Below are 22,762 nucleotides of genomic sequence, written 5' to 3'. Positions count from 1 at the left end.
ACAACAGGTGTAGTAGACCTTTCAGTGAAATGCTGAATACAACAGGTGTAGTAGACCTTACAGACTTACAAGCCCTTAACCAACAACGCAGTTTAAAAAATATGAATAAGAAATAAAAGTAACAAATAGTTAAAGAGCAGCAGTAAAATAACAATAGCGAGACTATATACAGGGTATTACGGTACAGAGTCAATGTGGAGGCTATATACAGGGTATTACGGTACAGAGTCAATGTAGAGGCTATATACAGGGGGTACCGGTACAGAGTCAATGTGGAGGCTATATACAGGGTATTACGGTACAGAGTCAATGTAGAGGCTATATACAGGGGGTACCGGTACAGAGTCAATGTGGAGGCTATATACAGGGGGTATCAGTACAGAGTCAATGTGGAGGCTATATACAGGGGTTACCGGTACAGAGTCAATGTGGAGGCTATATGCAGGGGGTATCAGTACAGAGTCAATGTGGAGGCTATATACAGGGGGTACCGATACAGAGTCAATGTGGAGGCTATATACAGGGGTTACCGGTACAGAGTCAATGTGGAGGCTATATACAGGGGGTACCGGTACAGAGTCAATGTGGAGGCTATATACAGGGGGAACCGGTACAGAGTCAATGTGGAGGCTATATACAGGGGGTACCGGTACAGAGTCAATGTGGAGGCTATATACAGGGGGTACCGGTACAGAGTCAATGTGGAGGCTATATACAGGGGGTACCGGTACAGAGTCAATGTGGAGGCTATATACAGGGGGTACCGGTACAGAGTCAATGTGGAGGCTATATACAGGGGGTACCGGTACAGAGTCAATGTGGAGACTATATACAGGGGGTACCGATACAGAGTCAATGTGGAGGCTATATACAGGGGTTACCGGTACAGAGTCAATGTGGAGGCTATATACAGGGGGTACCGGTACAGAGTCAATGTGGAGGCTATATACAGGGGTACCGGTACAGAGTCAATGTGGAGGCTATATACAGGGGTTACCGGTACAGAGTCAATGTGGAGGCTATATACAGGGGGTACCGGTACAGAGTCAATGTGGAGGCTATATACAGGGGGTACCGGTACAGAGTCAATGTGGAAGCTATATACAGGGGGTACCGGTACAGAGTCAATGTGGAGGCTATATACAGGGGGTACCGGTACAGAGTCAATGTGGAGGCTCTATATAGGGGGAACCGGTACAGAGTCAATGTGGAGGCTATATACAGGGGGTACCGGTACAGAGTCAATGTGGAGGCTATATACAGGGGGTACCGGTACAGAGTCAATGTGGAGGCTATATACAGGGGGTACCGGTACAGAGTCAATGTGGAGGCTATATACAGGGGGTACCGGTACAGAGTCAATGTGGAGGCTATATACAGGGGGTACCGGTACAGAGTCAATGTGGAGGCTATATACAGGGGGTACCGGTACAGAGTCAATGTGGAGGCTATATACAGGGGGTACCGGTACAGAGTCAATGTGGAGGCTATATACAGGGGGTACCGGTACAGAGTCAATGTGGAGGCTATATACAGGGGGAACCGGTACAGAGTCAATGTGGAGGCTATATACAGGGGGTACCGGTACAGAGTCAATGTGGAGGCTATATACAGGGGGTACCGGTACAGAGTCAATGTGGAGGCTATATACAGGGGGTACCGGTACAGAGTCAATGTGGAGGCTATATACAGGGGGTACCGGTACAGAGTCAATGTGGAGGCTATATACAGGGGGTATTGGTACAGAGTCAATGTGGCGGCTATATACAGGGGGTACCGGTACAGAGTCAATGTGGAGGCTATATACAGGGGGTACCGGTACAGAGTCAATGTGGAGGCTATATACAGGGAGTACCAGTACAGAGTCAATGTGCAGGGGCACCGGTTAGTCGAGGTAATTTGTACATGTAGGTAGACTTATTAAAGTGACTATGCATAGATAATAACAGAGTAGCAGCAGTGTAAAGAGGGACGGGGGCGCAATGCAAATAGTCTGGGTGGCCATGTGATAAGATGTTCAGGAGTCTTATGGCTTGGGGGGTAGAAGCTGTTTGGAAGCCTCTTGGACCTAGACTTGGCGCTCCGGTACCGCTTGCCGTGCGGTAGCAGAGAGAACAGTCTATGACTACGTTATATCTACCCTGACATCATGAAGCTCATCTACATTTCAAGCAGAGAAGGAAAATTCTCGGCAACGAAAAGAGTGATCAAATGAAGAGCCTACATCTGTAGGACTTAATAAAAGCTATAGGAAATGAATGAGCCGTACGTGTGAGCTTTTCATTTCATATTTGGGTGGCGGTGGGGGGGGGAGAGAGAACGAACAAACCTTGGTTCTCACACCTGCTGTACAAATGGAATTCCATGTGTTACATTAGCAAGGATCATATTTTAGACTGGGAGCAGTCAACAATGTTTATCCAGTATTACAATTCAGCACCGCATGAAAACATACATTTAGTTTCATTCCAATGAGGCTACAGGTTGGTGTGTACATCTCTTTGAGTTTGAGAAAAAATGTAAACTTAGCTTAATACATTCCCTGATGTCAGGGTGGATATCCCTGACCTGTCCTACCACTAATACATTCCCTGATATCAGGGTAGATATCCCTGACCTGTCCTACCACTAATACATTCCCTGATGTCAGGGTGGATATCCCTGACCTGTCCTACCACTAATACATTCCCTGATATCAGGGTAGATATCCCTGACCTGTCCTACCACTAATACATCCCCTGATATCAGGGTAGATATCCCTGACCTGTCCTACCACTAATACATTCCCTGATATCAGGATGGATATCCCTGACCTGTCCTACCACTAATACATTCCCTGATATCAGGATGGATATCCCTGACCTGTCCTACCACTAATACATTCCCTGATATCAGGATGGATATCCCTGACCTGTCCTACCACTAATACATTCCCTGATATCAAGGTGGATATCCCTGACCTGTCCTACCACTAATACATTCCCTGACCTGTCCTACCACTAATACATTCCCTGATATCAGGGTAGATAGCCCTGACCTGTCCTACCACTAATACATTCACTGATATCAGGGTGGATATCCCTGACCTGTCCTACCACTAATACATTCCCTGACCTGTCCTACCACTAATACATTCCCTGATATCAGGGTGGATATCCCTGACCTGTCCTACCACTAATACATTCCCTGATATCAGGGTGGATATCCCTGACCTGTCCTACCACTAATACATTCCCTGATATCAGGGTGGATATCCCTGACCTGTCCTACCACTAATACATTCCCTGATATCAGGGTGGATATCCCTGACCTGTCCTACCACTAATACATTCCCTGATATCAGGGTGGATCGCCCTGACCTGTCCTACCACTAATACATTCCCTGATATCAGGATGGATATCCCTGACCTGTCCTACCACTAATACATTCCCTGATATCAGGGTGGATATCCCTGACCTGTCCTACCACTAATACATTCCCTGATGTCAGGGTGGATATCCCTGACCTGTCCTACCACTAATACATTCCCTGATATCAGGGTGGATATCCCTGACCTGTCCTACCACTAATACATTCCCTGATATCAGGATGGATATACCTGACCTGTCCTACCACTAATACATTCCCTGATATCAGGGTGGATATCCCTGACCTGTCCTACCACTAATACATTCCCTGATATCAGGGTGGATATCCCTGACCTGTCCTACCACTAATACATTCCCTGATATCAGGGTGGATATCCCTGACCTGTCCTACCACTAATACATTCCCTGATATCAGGGTGGATATCCCTGACCTGTCCTACCACTAATACATTCCCTGATATCAGGGTGGATATCCCTGACCTGTCCTACCACTAATACATTCCCTGATGTCAGGGTGGATATCCCTGACCTGTCCTACCACTAATACATTCCCTGATATCAGGATGGATATCCCTGACCTGTCCTACCACTAATACATTCCCTGATATCAGGATGGATATACCTGACCTGTCCTACCACTAATACATTCCCTGATGTCAGGGTGGATATCCCAGACCTGTCCTACCACTAATACATTCCCTGATATCAGGGTGGATATACAGTGCTGTATAACTGGACTGTTACAGTATACAGTGGACTACCTCCTGAGGCTGTTTGTGTCTGGCCTTTTACTCTAGCCTGACCCTAACACCCCCATCACACAAAGTGGCCCTGCCTCCCTCCCTCCCTCCCTCCCCTGCCCTGCCCTGCCTCCCTCCCTCCCTCCCTCCCTCCCTGCCTCCCTCCCTGCCTGCCTCCCTCCCTCCCTGCCTGCCTGCCTCCCTGCCCTGCCTGCCTCCCTCCCTGCCTCCCTCCCTCCCTGCCCTGCCCTGCCTCCCTGCCTGCCTCCCTCCCTGCCTGCCTCCCTCCCTCCCTGCCTCCCTCCCTGCCCTGCCCTGCCTCCCTCCCTCCCTCCCTGCCTGCCTGCCTCCCTCCCTCCCTCCCTCCCTGCCTGCCCTGCCTCCCTCCCTCCCTCCCTCCCTGCCTGCCTCCCTCCCTCCCTCCCTCCCTGCCTCCCTCCCTCCCTGCCCTCATTCCATGTATTTATCCAGGCTCGTCCCCAGAGTAACACTAGCCAGTGTTTTCCAGAGAGCCCTACGCCAGTCCTGCAGTAAGAGGTGATACAGGACAATACTCCACTGTACCTCCAGAGGGTGTTTATGTGTCTGGCCTTTCCTCTAGCCTGACCCTAGACACCACCATCATATAAAACACACACAAAGTGCCCTCCCTCCCTCCCTCCCTCCCCTCCCTCCCTCCCAGCCCTCCCTCCCTCCCTCCCAGCCCTCCCTCCCTCCCAGCCCTCCCTCCCTCCCTCCCTCCCTCCTTCCCCCCCCTCCCTCCCTCCCCCCCTCCTTCCCCCCCCTCCCTCCCTCCCCCCCTCCCTCCCTCCCTCCCTGCCCTCATTTCATTTGTTTATCCAGGTTAGTCCCTCTAGTAACACTGTTTCCCAGGGATCCCTAAGCCAGTCCTGCCCTTAGAGGTCGTACAGGAGAATACCCTCTACTTTCAGAGGGTGTTTATGTGTGTGTCAGGGTCTTCCCTGTGTCCTGGCCCTGCCATATCATCACACCCCCCTACCCTGCTCTCCCTCACAGCCCTAATCCAGTAGCAACTGTGGGTGAGGATATACAGAGGACTATCATAGTGTGAAATACAGGAAGGCTACCTCCAGTGGCTGTGTGTCTGGTCTTTCCTGTGTCCTGGCCCTGACCACGTACCTCACACAGACTGGAATGTCACCATTAAAACAACCACTTTGTGGAGAGAGAGAGAGAGAGGCCCTGGAGTGACTGTTCACTGTTCAGCTCACAGACAGAATACACACACACACACACACACACACACACACACACACACACACACACACACACACACACACACACACACACACACACACAGACACACACACACACACGGAGACACACACACACGGAGACACACACACACGGAGACACACACACACGGAGACACACACACACACGGAGACACACACACACACGGAGAAACACATAGAGACAGACACACACAGACCACACACACAGAGACAGACACACACAGACCACACACACAGAGACAGACACACACAGACCACACACACAGAGACAGACACACACACACGGAGACACACACACGGAGATACACACACACACACACAGAAACAGACCACACACACAGAGACAGACACACACAGACCACACACACAGAGACAGACACACACACACACACACACACAGAGAGAACACCTCAGGTGGGGCCTACAGACACAGTCAGGAGCCATAAGGTCTACTCTGGGAGAAGAGAGGACAATACACCAGTCCCTTCATCCTTCCATCTCCCTCTTTATGATTAACAGGTCTCAGCTTCATTATTACCCTGCATTCACAGCAAATTAGATTACAGCCTGGTATAGACCTATAGGACACACACACACACACCTTTGTTGCCCCCCACCCCAGTCAAACATTAAACCTCATTAAGGTCGAACACATCTTCCTCTTCCTCTTCCCACCCTCCTTTCTTCTTCTCTGGTATTCTCCCCCCCCCCCCCCCCCCCCCAACGCACCACTGCCGCCTCAGAGCCCCTAATCTCCAAAAGTAATAAATATTGTTTTCTTTCTGGGCTCTATGAAACGAGTGATGAAATGAGTTTGAAACCCCAGTGGTCTTGTTTAAAGCCCTCAACTCATTTCTTTTTTGGCGTGATTGTCAGGGCTGGTTGGCTGGCTGTTATTGCTGCTGTGCTCTGTATCACTGGTGGAGGTAGAAGAGGGTCCCAGGGTGGCAGAACCTGTATTACACAGATACCAAGTAGAAGACTGGCTGACTGATGTTTCACTGAAACACAACCACGCTCGCAGTACTTTTTCAACGCTTAGCCAACGAGGTAAGACCCCCATCAGAGAACCTAAAGAAAACATCTTTCGACAGCAGAGAGAAATGTGCCTTTCCCACCTGTTTGTACTGGCATCCTCTTAATAATAAGCCAATTTGTAACAAGTCCAACACGTGTGCCTGTGTGTTTGTTCATGCATGTCAACATGTCTCTCAGTCATCTCCTCTTTAAAAGTCCTGAGCAGTCCTGATGATAAAACATACACCTGGCTGACTACCAGGCTGAGTGGGCAGGGAGCGCGTATCCATGAGCCTCCACTGACAGCTCTTTGAAACAGCGATGTCAAGCAACGTGGATGCAGTGTCGCAGGAAAATCATCAAGCAAATTTGGAGAAACACAAAGCAATTTAAACATTCAAATTGCATGAATATATATACACACACATCTTCTGTTTGGCATGTCTCTTGTGATGCGGTTCACAGCAGCACTGACGGATGTGTTGGCTTGACATCTGCGTGTTGAACAACCCGTCCCCACCTCTTGTTACATGCTGGCTGAAGACCTAGCTAACACCAGACAGATGAAGACCTAGCTAACCAGTAACTAGCTAACACCAGACAGATGAAGACCTAGCTAACCAGTAACTAGCTAACACCAGACAGATGAAGACCTAGCTAACCAGTAACTAGCTAAACTAGACAGATGAAGACCTAGCTAACCAGTAACTAGCTAACACCATACAGATGAAGACCTAGCTAGCCAGTAACTAGCTAACACCAGACAGATGAAGACCTAGCTAACCAGTAACTAGCTAACACCAGACGGATGAAGACCTAGCTAACCAGTAACTAGCTAACACCAGACAGATGAAGACCTAGCTAGCCAGTAACTAGCTAACACCAGACAGATGAAGACCTAGCTAACCAGTAACTAGCTAACACCAGACAGATGAAGACCTAGCTAACCAGTAACTAGCTAAACTAGACAGATGAAGACCTAGCTAACCAGTAACTAGCTAACACCAGACAGATGAAGACCTAGCTAACCAGTAACTAGCTAACACCAGACAGATGAGGACCTAGCTAGCCAGTAACTAGCTAACACCAGACAGATGAAGACCTAGCTAACCAGTAACTAGCTAACACCAGACAGATGAGGACCTAGCTAGCCAGTAACTAGCTAACACCAGACAGATGAAGACCTAGCTAACCAGTAACTAGCTAACACCAGACGGATGAAGACCTAGCTAACCAGTAACTAGCTAACACCAGACAGATGAAGACCTAGCTAACCAGTAACTAGCTAACACCAGACAGATGAAGACCTAGCTAACCAGTAACTAGCTAACACCAGACGGATGAAGACCTAGCTAACCAGTAACTAGCTAACACCAGACGGATGAAGACCTAGCTAACCAGTAACTAGCTAACACCAGACGGATGAAGACCTAGCTAACCAGTAGCTAACTAACACCAAGGGAGACATAAGTATAGTATCTTTGCCATAGACGAATATGGTCAGCTTTGAATTATATTTGCTGAAACCCTACAGTCAAAATGTGGCACCAGTAGAGTAGATATTTAGCTACATAAACCACTCTGCAAACACGCCTTCTCTGATATTGGTTACAAGGAAGAACTAATTTAAATGAGGTAAATCACAATCACCTGCATGTTCCCCACCTGTCACTAAGGGTTCATTACCTCACTACCTTTACAGGAGTGGTGACAGTAAAATAGAGGAGAGGAGGAGAAGGGAGGAGGAGAGGAAGAGAAGGGGAGGGGGAGAGGAGAAGGGGAGGGGAGGAGGAGGGGAGGGGAGGAGGAGAAGAGGAGGAGAGGAGAAGGGGAGGAGGGGAGGAGGAGAGGAGAAGGGGAGGGGGAGAGGAGAAGGGGAGGGGGAGAGGAGAAGGGGAGGGGGAGAGGAGAAGGGCAGGGGAGGAGAGAAGGGGAAGAGAAGGGGAGGAGAGGAGTAGTGGAGGGGGAGAAGGGGAGGAGGAGAGGAGAGGAGGAGAAGGGGAGGAGAGGAGTAGGGGAGGAGGAGAGGAGTAGGGGAGGGGGAGAAGGGGAAGAGAAGAAAAGGGGAGGAGGGGAGGAGGAGGGGAAGAGTATTTCAACAGGAACAAGTGATGTCATCACAGAGAGCTATAAATGTGTTTTTCTCTGTGTGTGTGTGTGTCCGTCCTGGGGCCCATGTAATACGTGTCCCCCCAGGTCTTCAGTATGACACACTCAACAAGGTGATGTGTTTCCTGAGTCATGACGATATAGAAACCACTCAATCACTGCTGCTTTCACACCTTTCACTATAAACCCCATCACTCTGCTCTACAACACACACACCTGACTCTACGGTGGTCACTGTCCATATCTGCTCTCATCAACTGAAACCATCTGTCACCCAGGCTCACAGACTCGGTTTGTTGTAAACTCCCAAAGGGACGTGTCCGTTTCACCATTAAGGATGACAGCTTCAAGACAGACACTTGGGGGAATCTAAAATGGCAGCCTACTGCCTGGACAGCCCACTACTCTTGGTCAGAGGCCTACAGGAAGCCCAGTGAGACTCAGGCCTTATGCATTCTTAATGCATCTTTTTACTGGGTCTCTCCACAACCCATGACCTTTGTACTGGACTAAGTCTCTCCACAATATAAAGGTCTATGGGACTGCCTGGGTCTCCTTCCTGGGTCTGCCTGGGTATGCCTGGGTCTCTCCACAATATAAAGGTCTATGGGACTGCCTGGGTCTCCTTCCTGGGTCTGCCTGGGTCTCTCCACAATATAAAGGTCTATGGGACTGCCTGGGTCTCCTTCCTGGGTCTGCCTGGGTCTGCCTGGGTCTCTCCACAATATAAAGGTCTATGGGACTGCCTGGGTCTCCTTCCTGGGTCTGCCTGGGTCTGCCTGGGTCTCTCCACAATATAAAGGTCTATGGGACTGCCTGGGTCTCCTTCCTGGGACTGCCTGGGTCTCCTGCCTGGGTCTCCTGCCTGGGTCTCCTGCCTGGGTCTCCTTCATCGGTTGCAGTTTCCGATACATTTCTCTATTGAACCATGTTGTTGATTGACCTCAGGGCCCAGAGGGCTGCATTACGTCTTTCAGCTTTCTCTCTTTCTTCATCCCTCGTGGTGACGCTTTCATAAACCCATAGCCCGGGAACACACGCTTATAGACGTGCGCACACACAAACACACACACCCTCTTCACTGCCTGCCGGGGTAGATAATATAGTGGACGGGGTGCAGCTAGATTGAGAGAAAGCCTCCAGGCAAGTGAGTTTACACTGAAGAGAGAGAGAGGTCTGTCCTGCCTCCGTCTGTCCATTAGGAGAGAATGTTTAAATAGTTATAGTGTGACACTACTACTGGGAGTCGCTGGTCACATGTTTCCACGCGACAGGAAATGGGGTGTCAAAACACAGGCACACAATAGACCACAGGACTGTTGACAGCAGCAGCTGGGCTGAACTAACTGGGCCTCTGTCACAGTGGCTCTGGGGGTTCAGATCTTCAGAGTCCTGGCTATATGGGTTATAATGTTGATGAGAGTCCTGGCTATATGGGTTATAATGTTGATGAGAGTCCTGGCTATATGGGTTATAATGTTGATGAGAGTCCTGGCTATATGGGTTATAATGTTGATGAGAGTCCTGGCTATATGGGTTATAATGTTGATGAGAGTCCTGGCTATATGGGTTATAATGTTGATGAGAGTCCTGGCTATATGGGTTATAATGTTGATGAGAGTCCTGGCTATATGGGTTATAATGTTGATGAGAGTCCTGGCTAAATGGTTATAATGTTGATGAGAGTCCTGGCTATATGGGTTATAATGTTGATGAGAGTCCTGGCTATATGGGTTATAATGTTGATGAGAGTCCTGGCTATATGGGTTATAATGTTGATGAGAGTCCTGGCTATATGGGTTATAATGTTGATGAGAGTCCTGGCTATATGGGTTATAATGTGATGAGAGTCCTGGCTATATGGGTTATAATGTTGATGAGAGTCCTGGCTATATGGGTTATAATGTTGATGAGAGTCCTGGCTATATGGGTTATAATGCTGATGAGAGTCCTGGCTATATGGGTTATAATGTTGATGAGAGTCCTGGCTATATGGGTTATAATGTTGATGAGAGTCCTGGCTATATGGGTTATAATGCTGATGAGAGTCCTGGCTATATGGGTTATAATGTTGATGAGAGTCCTGGCTATATGGGTTATAATGTTGATGAGAGTCCTGGCTATATGGGTTATAATGTTGATGAGAGTCCTGGCTATATGGGTTATAATGTTGATGAGAGTCCTGGCTATATGGGTTATAATGTTGATGAGAGTCCTGGCTATATGGGTTATAATGTTGATGAGAGTCCTGGCTATATGGGTTATAATGTTGATGAGAGTCCTGGCTATATGGGTTATAATGTTGATGAGAGTCCTGGCTATATGGGTTATAATGTTGATGAGAGTCCTGGCTATATGGGTTATAATGTTGATGAGAGTCCTGGCTATAGGGTTATAATGTTGATGAGAGTCCTGGCTATATGGGTTATAATGTTGATGAGAGTCCTGGCTATATGGGTTATAATGTTGATGAGAGTCCTGGCTATATGGGTTATAATGTTGATGAGAGTCCTGGCTATATGGGTTATAATGTTGATGAGAGTCCTGGCTATATGGGTTATAATGTTGATGAGAGTCCTGGCTATATGGGTTATAATGTTGATGAGAGTCCTGGCTATATGTGATGAGAGTCCTGGCTATATGGGTTATAATGTTGATGAGAGTCCTGGCTATATGGGTTATAATGTTGATGAGAGTCCTGGCTATATGGGTTATAATGTTGATGAGAGTCCTATGGGTTATCATGGGTTATAATGTTGATGAGAGTCCTGGCTATATGGGTTATAATGCTGATGAGAGTCCTGGCTATATGGGTTATAATGTTGATGAGAGTCCTGGCTATATGGGTTATAATGTTGATGAGAGTCCTGGCTATATGGGTTATAATGTTGATGAGAGTCCTGGCTATATGGGTTATAATGTTGATGAGAGTCCTGGCTATATGGGTTATAATGTTGATGAAAGGTGTCACTAAAACCCCAATCAGTGATGAAGAGTTTGTGGCGCATTGCTTGGCTCTGCCGGGATGGTACAACCACACACACACACACACCACACACACACACACACACACACACACACACACACACACACACACACACACACACACACACACACACACACAGCTGGGATAGAGGAGCAGGGCTCTGAGCGCATTGGGCTATCTGGGTGTATGAACCCTCTGCCCCACCAAACACACTGCAGGCCCGTCAGCCGTCCAGTTTGGTCTCCTCTAGTCGACTGTATGAGAGGACAGCGCCCCCTAGAGATCCCTCTGAGAATGGACAGCTAAGCAGAAACAAGGCTTTTGGTGGTGAATCTATGGCTTTAAGCGTGCAGGCTTGTTTATGTTCAAGTGTGAGAAAAACCCTCTCCCTAAGGCTTTAAGCTTTAACAGTTTGTATTTACACCAATCCGTTGTAGTAACTGGCAACAAGATTAATAGGATCTTGGATGAGCAGCCTAATTCCAGGCAACAACAACCACCACCACCACCACCACCACCACCACCATCACCACCATCACCACCACCACCACCACCACGCCCCGTGTGGACCGAGAGAACGAGGTGACGGAGGACAGACTGGAGGAGCTGTGGAGAGAACGAGGTGACGGAGGACAGACTGGAGGGGCTGTGGAGAGAACGAGGTGACGGAGGACAGACTGGAGGAGCTGTGGAGAGAACGAGGTGACGGAGGACAGACAGGAGGAGCTGTGGAGAGAACGAGGTGACGGAGGACAGACTGGAGGAGCTGTGGAGAGAACGAGGTGACGGAGGACAGACAGGAGGAGCTGTGGAGAGAACGAGGTGACGGAGGACAGACTGGAGGAGCTGTGGAGAGAACGAGGTGACGGAGGACAGACTGGAGGAGCTGTGGAGAGAACGAGGTGACGGAGGACAAACTGGAGGAGCTGTGGAGAGAACGAGGTGACGGAGGACAGACTGGAGGGGCTGTGGAGAGAACGAGGTGACGGAGGACAGACTGGAGGAGCTGTGGAGAGAACGAGGTGACGGAGGACAGACTGGAGGAGCTGTAGAGAGAACGAGGTGACGGAGGACAGACTGGAGGAGCTGTGGAGAGAACGAGGTGACGGAGGACAGACAGGAGGAGCTGTGGAGAGAACGAGGTGACGGAGGACAGACTGGAGGAGCTGTGGAGAGAACGAGGTGACGGAGGACAGACTGGAGGAGCTGTGGAGAGAACGAGGTGACGGAGGACAGACTGGAGGAGCTGTGGAGAGAACGAGGTGACGGAGGACAGACTGGAGGAGCTGTGGAGAGAACGAGGTGACGGAGGACAGACTGGAGGAGCTGTGGAGAGAACGAGGTGACGGAGGACAGACTGGAGGGGCTGTGGAGAGAACGAGGTGACGGAGGACAGACTGGAGGAGCTGTGGAGAGAACGAGGTGACGGAGGACAGACTGGAGGAGCTGTGGAGAGAACGAGGTGACGGAGGACAGACTGGAGGAGCTGTGGAGAGAACGAGGTGACGGAGGACAGACTGGAGGAGCTGTGGAGAGAACGAGGTGACGGAGGACAGACTGGAGGAGCTGTGGAGAGAACGAGGTGACGGAGGACAGACAGGAGGAGCTGTGGAGAGAACGAGGTGACGGAGGACAGACTGGAGGAGCTGTGGAGAGAACGAGGTGACGGAGGACAGACTGGAGGAGCTGTGGAGAGAACGAGGTGACGGAGGACAGACAGGAGGAGCTGTGGAGAGAACGAGGTGACGGAGGACAGACTGGAGGAGCTGTGGAGAGAACGCAGCTGCCTTTTCAAATAGGAGAGTTTGTTTTACATGGACCGGTGGCACGGATGTGCGGCGGTGGCTCATTTTGGACCATACCATTGGTTCTTAACTGAAATCTCCAGTCACCCGGGGCATCAGGCCATGTAAAACAAACTCCACCTATATTACATCTCTGTCCTACCATGACAGAAACTAAAAATGTTTTATTTGACGTTTATTTGATATTAAGTCCATATTCTGCACCGCCGTGTCTTGTTTGATGTTTCTCAACATAATAATCACCACACTAATAAAGCTCCCCGTTTGAGCGCTGGCATTGTTTTTTTCCTACGACAACCTGAGAAACGAGCGCCCCCCGTCCTGGGGTTCCAGGAGGGTGTGCCCCCCCCCACGTCCTGGGGTTCCAGGAGGGTGTGCCCCCCCCCCCCCCCACGTCCTAGGGTTCCAGGAGGGTCTGCCCCCGTCCCAGGGTTCCAAGGAGGGTCCCCCCCCCGGGGTTCCAGGAGGGTCTGCCCCCCCCCGGGGTTCCAGGAGGGTCTGCCCCCCCCCGGGGTTCCAGGAGGGTCTGCCCCCCAAGGTGCCTACAATACTGTCATCATGAGCCAGAGCAGAAACAGAAACAGGACTAGCATGAGCCAGAGCAGAAAGAGGACTAATCGGCTTGCTGCTTTAAGTACTACAGCACATGATGTCCCAGACACACAAGATTTTGCTTTTTGATCATCAGGGCAGGACACACACACACACACACACAGAGCAGGATTACAGGAGGGTGGTGAGTGAATGGAGAGAGGGATGGATGGAGAGAGGGAGGGAAGGTATGCACCACACAATCACACGCTGCACAGCCTTTCCAACTGAAAGGAGATGAAAGGACATACTTACTGCTGAAATGAAAACGCACGGTCATGTTGTGTAGGCCCCTCTTTTAACCTCTGGGTTGAGTCCCAAACCGCACCCTATTCCCTACATAGACCAGAGCTCCTGGCAAAAGTAGTGCACTATATAGGGAATAGGGTACCGTTTGGGACACTGACAAACATATTTTCTCTTATAATAAAGTGTGTGTAATGATAAGCGTAAATCAGGTTAGCAGTAAAACTCGGTGCCCTTACCTCTCCAAGAATCTAATTCTACAGTCCACACACACACACACACACACACACACACACACACACACACACACACACACACACACACACACACACACACACACACACCTTAAATGAGTGTCTACACTCTTAAAAGGGTTCTTTGGGGTTCTATATTCAACTTTTTGATTATTATTATATTATGTAAAATAATATATCAATATATACTACCGTTCAAAAGTTTGGGGTCAGTTAGAAATGTCCTTGTTTTTGAAAGAAAAGCACATTTTTTGTCCATTAAAATAACATCAAAATGATCAGAAATACAGTGTAGACATTGTTAATGTTGTAAATGACTATTGTAGCTGGAAACGGCTGATTTTAAATGGAATATCTACATAGGCATACAGAGGCCCATTATCAGCAACCATCACTCCTGTGTTCCAATGGCACGTTGTGTTAGCTAACCCAAGTTTATCTTGAAAAGGTTAATTGATCATTAGAAAACACTTTTGCAATTATGTTAGCACAGCTGGAAACTGTTGTTCTGATTAAAGAAGCAATAAAACTGGCATTCTTTAGACTAGTTGAGTATCTGGAGCATCAACATTTGTGGGTTTGATTACAGGCTCAAAATGGCCAGAAACAAAGACTTTCCTTCTGAAACTCGTCAGTCTATTCTTGTTCTGAGAAATGAAGACTATTCCATGCGAGAAATTGCCAAGAAACTGAAGATCTCGTTCAACGCTGTGTACTACTCCCTTCACAGAACAGCACAAACTGGCTCTAACCAGAATAGAAAGAGGAGTGGGAGGCCCCGGTGCACAACTGAGCAAGAGGACAAGTACATTAGAGTGTCTAGTTTGAAAAACAGACGCCTCACAAGTCCTCAACTGGCAGCTTCATTAAATAGTACCCGCAAAACACCAGTCTCAACGTCAACAGTGAAGAGGCGACTCCAGAGTTCCTCTGTCCAGTGTCTGTGTTATTTTGCTCATTTTAATATTTTATTTTTATTGGCCAGTCTGAGATGTCTTTTTCTTTGCAACTCTGCCTAGAAGGCCAGCATCCCGGAGTCGCCTCTTCACCGTTGACGTTGAGACTGGGGTTTTGTGGGTACTATTTAATTTGATGTTATTTTAATGGACAAAGAAAATGTGCTTTTCTTTCAAAAACATGGACATTATGTAAGTGACCCCAAACTTTTGAATGGTAGTGTATATTAACTTAGTGAAGGCAGAGAACCTAGAGGGATCTATCCTTACCCCAGAGTGTAATGGGGATTTTAGCCAACAACAGCTAACAAAAGCTAACAGTCATGTCACTCTGAAATGACAGCTAACCAGACATCTATTCATATGTTTCAGCTGTTTTGCATTGACATTTATATCCATATTCACGATGCTGTTTCATGATATCGCCTGGTCAGAAAAATGTCTAGTTGTCTCATCAGACCCCGGCAGGATGAGGTCGACGTGGGAAACCGACCGCAAGGTTCATACAAACCTCTGCTGTTGCAAAGTAGAAGGTTCTATATGGAACCTTATTGGTCAATTCAAAATTATGAAATTCTAACGTTCCACCAGGAACCAACTGCCATTCCAGCATGAAGACTCCAGACCATGGTGGATGCAAATACCCAAATACCCAATAAGCATGTTATTGTTCTATTTATTAAGGAAAGCAATGTTGATTATTTCATCCAAATACATGAAGCCATAATCGTATGGGCCCCGGTTCAGACTTAGGAAATGATGGACTTTCTAACACACGCCTAACGGGCTTTACAGGCCTGGTTCCCTTGGGCGCACTGAATAAATGTAATTCAACAGTTTAAAACCCTCCCACTTGATGGCCAACAGATGTTTTTCTTGTGTAGTTTTCATTCAATAAAGTTTTCAGTACATTTATCTTAAGCCATCCCTTTAAACCATTAATTATACATTTTGATGACAGACGGCATCTACGCGTATTTGCCTCCGTTTCAGCACCAACTGGTAGATTTAAAAACACTCTGATCTTGTCGATTATTTAGGCACATTTTAGGGTTAGGAAAGTACGTATGAATCCTGAGGAAAAAAATGGTTTGGAGAGCTTTATACACACAAAATATGTTGATGAATAAAAACATTGTGGTTTGAGTCATCTGAAAGTTGTCATATTCAAGTTCAATCCATGAGGGAGTGTACAGGGGGGGGGGTCCTATAAATCTAACCCAATTGTCAGTAATCATGGAACTGTATGACAACGGTCCAGTCGTGTTGAACCATGACCCAGGCTTCCGTTTTAACCTGCTACGTCTGGTCTGAGTCTCATCATGATTTAAATAACGTGAGCTTGATATGATCACCACGCTGGCGACTCTTCAGGAACAACTTACACAGATGTGACGGAGGAGAGAAAGGTGAATAGTCAGATTTTTTTTATTTTACTTTTATTTAGCTAGGCAAGTCAGTTAAGAACAAATTCTTATTTTGAATGACGGCCTACCAGGGAACAGTGGGTTAACTGCCTTGTTCTGGGGCAGAACAACAGATTTGTACCTTGTCAGCTGAGGGATTCGGCTACCAGGGAACAGTGGGTTAACTGCCTTGTTCAGGGACAGAACAACAGATTTGTGCCTTGTCAGCTCGGGGATTCGGCTACCAGGGAAAAGTGGGTTAACTGTCTTGTTCAGGGACAGAACAACTGATTTGTACCTTGTCAGCTGAGGGATTCGGCTACCAGGGAACAGTGGGTTAACTGCCTTGTTCAGGACAGAACAACAGATTTGTACCTTGTCAGCTGAGGGATTCGGCTACCTGCAGATGAGGGGACTGTGTTTCATGAAGCCGTTAGAAGACTGTTGCTGAACTCCTGAATACACAAGGTGGGCCGTGGGCTGACTGGAGGTATGTAGCCATCCTAAATTATTTATAATCAATTATTTATCATAAGTCTCAGTGATTCAATCGCCTACTTAATCATTACATGACTTAACACAGTACGTTTTGCTCAGTCTAGCAGTAACCCAACTATCAGAGGCAATGGATCTCTCTGTCGCCTGCTGCTGACAACTGCATGGAAGTCGTTCTTCTACGGTCCCGTGTGGCTCAGTTGGTAGAGCATGGTGTTTGCAACGCCAGGGTTGTGGGTTCGATTCCCAAGGGGGACCAGTACGGGGGAAAAAATGTATGAAATGTATGAAATGAAATGTATGCACTCACTACTGTAAATCGCTCTGGATAAGAGCGTCTGCTAAATGACTAAAATGTAAAATGTACATCATAATAATTATGTCTGCATAGCATGTCTTCATTTTGGAAGATTAACTCATTTCTACAGATTACCTCACCTTTACTCCTGCAGATTACCTCACCTTTACTCCTGCAGATTACCCCACCTTTACTCCTGCAGATTACCTCACCTTCCCTCCTGCAGATTACCCCGCCTTCCCTCCTGCAGATTACCCCACCTTTACTCCTGCAGATTACCCCGCCTTCCCTCCTGCAGATTACCCCGCCTTCCCTCCTGCAGATTACCCCGCCTTCCCTCCTGCAGATTACCCCGCCTTCCCTCCTGCAGATTACCCCGCCTTCCCTCCTGCAGATTACCCCGCCTTTACTCCTGCGGATTACCCCGCCTTCACTCCTGCGGATTACCCCGCCTTTACTCCTGCAGATTACCTCACCTTCCCTCCTGCAGATTACCCCGCCTTTACTCCTGCAGATTACCCCTCCTGCAGATTACCCCGCCTTTACTCCTGCAGATTACCCCACCTTTACTCCTGCAGATTACCCCACCTTTACTCCTGCAGATTACCTAACCTTTACTCCTGCAGATTACCCCACCTTTACTCCTGCAGATTACCTCACCTTTACTCCTGCAGATTACCCCACCTTCCCTCCTGCAGATTACCCCGCCTTCCCTCCTGCAGATTACCCCGCCTTCCCTCCTGCGGATTACCCCGCCTTTACTCCTGCGGATTACCCCGCCTTCACTCCTGCGGATTACCCCGCCTTTACTCCTGCAGATTACCTCACCTTCCCTCCTGCAGATTACCCCGCCTTTACTCCTGCAGATTACCCCTCCTGCAGATTACCCCGCCTTTACTCCTGCAGATTACCCCACCTTTACTCCTGCAGATTACCCCACCTTTACTCCTGCAGATTACCTAACCTTTACTCCTGCAGATTACCCCACCTTTACTCCTGCAGATTACCTAACCTTTACTCCTGCAGATTACCCCACCTTTACTCCTGCAGATTACCTCGCCTTTACTCCTGCAGATTACCCCACCTTTACTCCTGCAGATTACCTCACCTTCACTCCTGCAGATTACCTCGCCTTTACTCCTGCAGATTACCTCACCTTTACTCCAGCAGATGAACTCATGTATTTGCTCCTTTTCTCAGGAACCAGCCAGGCAGCAACCCATTAGGCTACTGATCCATAAGGAAGTCATCAACCCATATAGAACAGTACTGATCCATAAGGAAGTCATCAACCCATATAGAACAGTACTGATCCATAAGGAAGTCATCAACCCATATAGAACAGTACTGATCCATAAGGAAGTCATCAACCCATATAGAACAGTACTGATCCATAAGGAAGTCATCAACCCATATAGAACAGTACTGTTCCATAAGGAAGTCATCAACCCATATAGAACAGTACTGATCCATAAGGAAGTCATCAACCCATATAGAACAGTACTGTTCCATAAGGAAGTCATCAACCCATATAGAACAGTACTGTTCCATAAGGAAGTCATCAACCCATATAGAACAGTACTGTTCCATAAGGAAGTCATCAACCCATATAGAACAGTACTGATCCATAAGGAAGTCATCAACCCATATAGAACAGTACTGTAGCCCAAGTCAGTCAGCCAGAGTTGGTACCAAGATTCATGTGGGCCATCAATTCCAATAAATATGCCTCCCTGGCCACTAGTGCATATTCCAAAACTATTGGCCTAAACTCACTAAAGGCGAGCGTGCGAGGCGTGTGATTTATATTATAATGCATAGTTATGAATAACGATGACCCAACCGAAGCAGGGTGGTCTGTCCGATTTATGCCTCGCTCATTTAGAACGGGTCTCTATTTTTGTGTTTTATCACTGGAGCTGTAGTCACACAAAACAATAAAAATGTGGTCATTATGAACTATTTTTGGAGCTCGTTTGAACTGGAAGAGGTAGCTAAGGGTTGAGGCTTTACCATACATGCTAATTGAATTCATCCACTTATGGAAACAACATCACTATCAGCAAAGATGATTGGAGATATGGACCATCCTGCTGGCATAGTGTCACTGCTCTGCCTCTCCAGTCCTTTCCGCCCGCCTCGCTCTGCTTGTTCCGCCCGCCTCCCTCTGCTTGTTCCGCCCGCCTCCCTCTGCTTGTTCCGCCCGCCTCCCTCTGCTTGTTCCGCCCGCCTCCCTCTGCTTGTTCCGCTCTGCTTGTTCCGCCCGCCTCCCTCTGCTTGTTCCGCCCGCCTCCCTCTGCTTGTTCCGCCCGCCTCCCTCTGCTTGTTCCGCCCGCCTCGCTCTGCTTGTTCCGCCCGCCTCCCTCTGCTTGTTCCGCTCTGCTTGTTCCGCCCGCCTCCCTCTGCTTGTTCCGCTCTGCTTGTTCCGCCCGCCTCCCTCTGCTTGTTCCGCCCGCCTCCCTCTGCTTGTTCCGCCCGCCTCCCTCTGCTTGTTCCCGCCCTCTGCTTGTTCCGCCCCGCCTCCCTCTGCTTGGTTCCGCCTCCTCTGCTGTTGTTCCGGCCCGCCTCCCTCGCTTGTTCCGCTCTGCTTGTTCCGCCCAGCCTCGCTCACGCTTGTTCCGCCCGCCTCGCTCTGCTTGTTCCGCCCCTCTCGCTCTGCTTTGTTCCGCCCGCCTCGCTCTGCTTGTTCCGCCCCCTCCCTCTGCTTGTTCCGCCCGCCTCCCTCTGCTTGTTCCGCCCGCCTCCCTCTGCTTGTTCCGCCCCGCCTCCCTCGCTTGTCCGCCCGCCTCCCTCTGCTTGTTCCGCCCGCCTCCCTCTGCTTGTTCCGCCCGTTCGCTTTGGGTGAGTTTTCCTGGCTTACGTTTGCATATAATCACAATCAATCTAAAGAACTATGCTGGTATTCTTATGTCCAATATTTAATCTATTATATTGTTTGCTAGAAATATACTATTTATTAATTGGCATTATTCATCATGTCACCAACAGGGTTCTATATGGAACACATTTACATTTTAGTCATTTAGCAGACGCTCTTATCCAGAGCGACTTACAGTAGTGAATACATACATTACAATTCATGCATTTTTTTTTATTTTTTTTTATTTTCGTACTGGCCCCCCGTGGGAATCGAACCCACAACCCTGGCGTTGCAAACACCATGCTCTACCAACTGAGCCACAGGGAACACGTTTTGTTTCTGTTTACAAGAACCCCCAGGGTTCTGATTAAAGAACCTTATAAAAATGGTTCTATATGGAACACATTTTGTTTCCGTTTACAAGAACCTCTAGGGTTCTGATCATAGAACCCTATAAAAAGGGTTCTATATAGAACTCTTAAGGGTTCCATATATGAAGCAAGTGACAGATCCCTGTTTGGTTCAATATGGAACCTTTTTTTGGAAAGCGTTTAGGGACTTAGCTAGCTGCTCAGTGGAGCGTGAAGACAGAGAGGGGGCCGAGGGGAACAATGAACCACTTCTCTAGATGTCACTCCGTGTGGCCCTCAGAAGAGTGTGCGTGCGCGCATGTGTGTCTACCGTGCGCGGGTGTACCAGGGAGAGCGAGCGGCAGTGGGAGTGAGGGAGAGCGTGTGACTGAGCGTGAGGTGGCTGGTCTGCGTGCCAGGCTGCGTGCCAGGCTGTGCGCCAGGCTGTGTGGCCAGTACTCAGACTCCCTCGCTGTTCTTTCTCTTTATCCCTCTCGTTCTGTCTGCCAGGGACCGGAGACAGGATCTCCACTGGTCATGTGAAAGGAGGACAGAAGGTCTGCCAAGACTGTGTGTGATGTCTCTCCTCTTGCATCAGTCAGTCACTCATTGACAGGGTTTTGTTCAGTCTTGTTTATCGTGCGGATAAGGCTGCTGTGGGTATATACTGGCAAGGCCTGCTGCACTCATTCAATATGTAGATCAATCTACATACTGTTCCAACAAGCAGATGCCACAGTACCAGAGAGAAAGCAGAGGAGAGGAGGGAGAGAAAGCAGAGGAGAGGAGGGAGAGAACGCAGAGGAGAGGAGGGAGAGAACGCAGAGGAGAGGAGGGAGAGAACGCAGAGGAGAGGAGGGAGAGAACGCAGAGGAGAGGAGGGAGAGAACGCAGAGGAGAGGAGGGAGAGAACGCAGAGGAGAGGAGGGAGAGAACGCAGAGGAGAGAGAGAACGCGGGTGAGAGAAAGAAAGAGGGAAGGGTGAAAGAGAGAGGAAAATAGGGTGAGCGAAAGAGTGCGAGAGAGAGAGAGAGGGCCTAATGAGTTATATACAGGCTGTCTGGTACCATTGAGGGTTGGAGCATGCCTGCATCCCAAATAGCACCCTATTCCCTACATTGTGAACTAAAAAAGTAGTGCACTTGGTAGAGAATAGGGCACCATCTGGGACGCAGGCTAGCTCTTGGTAGAGAATAGGGCACCATCTGGGACGCAGCCTAGCTCTTGCTCCTACAGTTGAATAGAGTGTTAATTGCATTAGCATTGCATCAGAATGTTTTCAGATCCGTCTCTACAGAGCTCAAGTTTTAGAGGGAAATAAATCCTTTACAATGTATGGACCTGCGTGATTATGGAAAGGCTCTCTTTCCCTACAGCCGGAAATTCAATACTATTAGCATATTCATTAGGATTAAGAATACAGAGAGCAGTTTAAGTCAATTTGTAATTTGGTATTTTACTTGAGAGAGGCAGTGGGCAATGTGCTGAAGTGATCAGAATTTGTGATTAGGAAAATAGAGATTTAACTGAAATCCTTAAATCAATCCAGCATATAAAGAAACGGTTCAACTCAAACTCAAATCAGACTTCAACTTCCCTGATGACTTCTCAGCTTATACAATAACAAATCACATACCGAGGCTCTTTCAGGAGTGAGAGATTAAAAACAACCCAATTCAACACTTCAAAATGTGATTCTAATTTCCTACACGTTTTGCACATATATGCAATGCAAATGATGGCTGTATAACTTGAAGGCACAACATATAACTCACACACACTCAGTCAGCCCATTAGCGTCACCGTCCACTTCAACTTTTTATTCAATAAAACGTCAAGGCTTCAAGGTGCTAAACTTACATTCTTTACAAATTAGGGATCACATCCATAAAATCCCAATCTAATTCCACCGTACTGAGGTGATGAAGTGGAATAGGGAGAGTCCAGGAGAAGAGGAATCAGAGCATTCTAAGAACTCAGTGTTTCATTCTGAGAACCTTTAGAGACTCTAGAACCAGCTGCTG

General features: G+C 48.3%; 1 protein-coding gene and 1 long non-coding RNA gene across 2 annotated transcripts; one reads left to right on the top strand and one right to left on the bottom strand.

Annotated features, from left to right (window-relative positions):
* Positions 1-2,293: 2,293 nt before the first annotated feature.
* LOC115181713 (uncharacterized) lies at positions 2,294-3,998 on the bottom strand. Its single transcript, XR_003873497.1, has 2 exons — positions 3,899-3,998; positions 2,294-3,086 (listed from the first exon to the last, which is right to left on the bottom strand). It is a non-coding gene; the product is annotated as an uncharacterized LOC115181713 (long non-coding RNA).
* A 12,567-nt stretch (positions 3,999-16,565) lies between these two features.
* Positions 16,566-18,754, top strand: LOC115181717 (extensin-like). The gene is made up of 3 exons (XM_029743544.1): positions 16,566-16,632; positions 17,683-18,038; positions 18,227-18,754. The coding sequence occupies exons 1-3, from the start codon at positions 16,566-16,568 to the stop codon at positions 18,752-18,754; spliced, it is 951 nt and encodes a 316-aa protein (XP_029599404.1).
* Positions 18,755-22,762: the final 4,008 nt, after the last annotated feature.

The sequence above is a fragment of the Salmo trutta genome, unplaced genomic scaffold (assembly GCF_901001165.1).
Source record: "Salmo trutta unplaced genomic scaffold, fSalTru1.1, whole genome shotgun sequence".
Classification (NCBI taxonomy): Eukaryota; Metazoa; Chordata; class Actinopteri; order Salmoniformes; family Salmonidae; genus Salmo; species Salmo trutta.
The sequence above is the reverse complement of the archived record's forward strand: the minus strand, read 5'-3'. Positions and strand labels throughout refer to the sequence as shown.

Excerpts from the sequence above, each read along its gene's own strand:
- LOC115181717 (XM_029743544.1), top strand. The coding sequence starts at position 16,566 with ATGGAACTGTATGACAACGGTCCAGTCGTGTTGAACCATGACCCAGGC. Across the intron at positions 16,633-17,682 it reads CTTCCGTTTTAACCTGCTAC|ATTACCTCACCTTTACTCCT; the intron begins GTCTGGTCTGAG and ends TTACTCCTGCAG. Across the intron at positions 18,039-18,226 it reads ATTACCCCGCCTTTACTCCT|ATTACCCCGCCTTCCCTCCT; the intron begins GCAGATTACCCC and ends TCCCTCCTGCAG.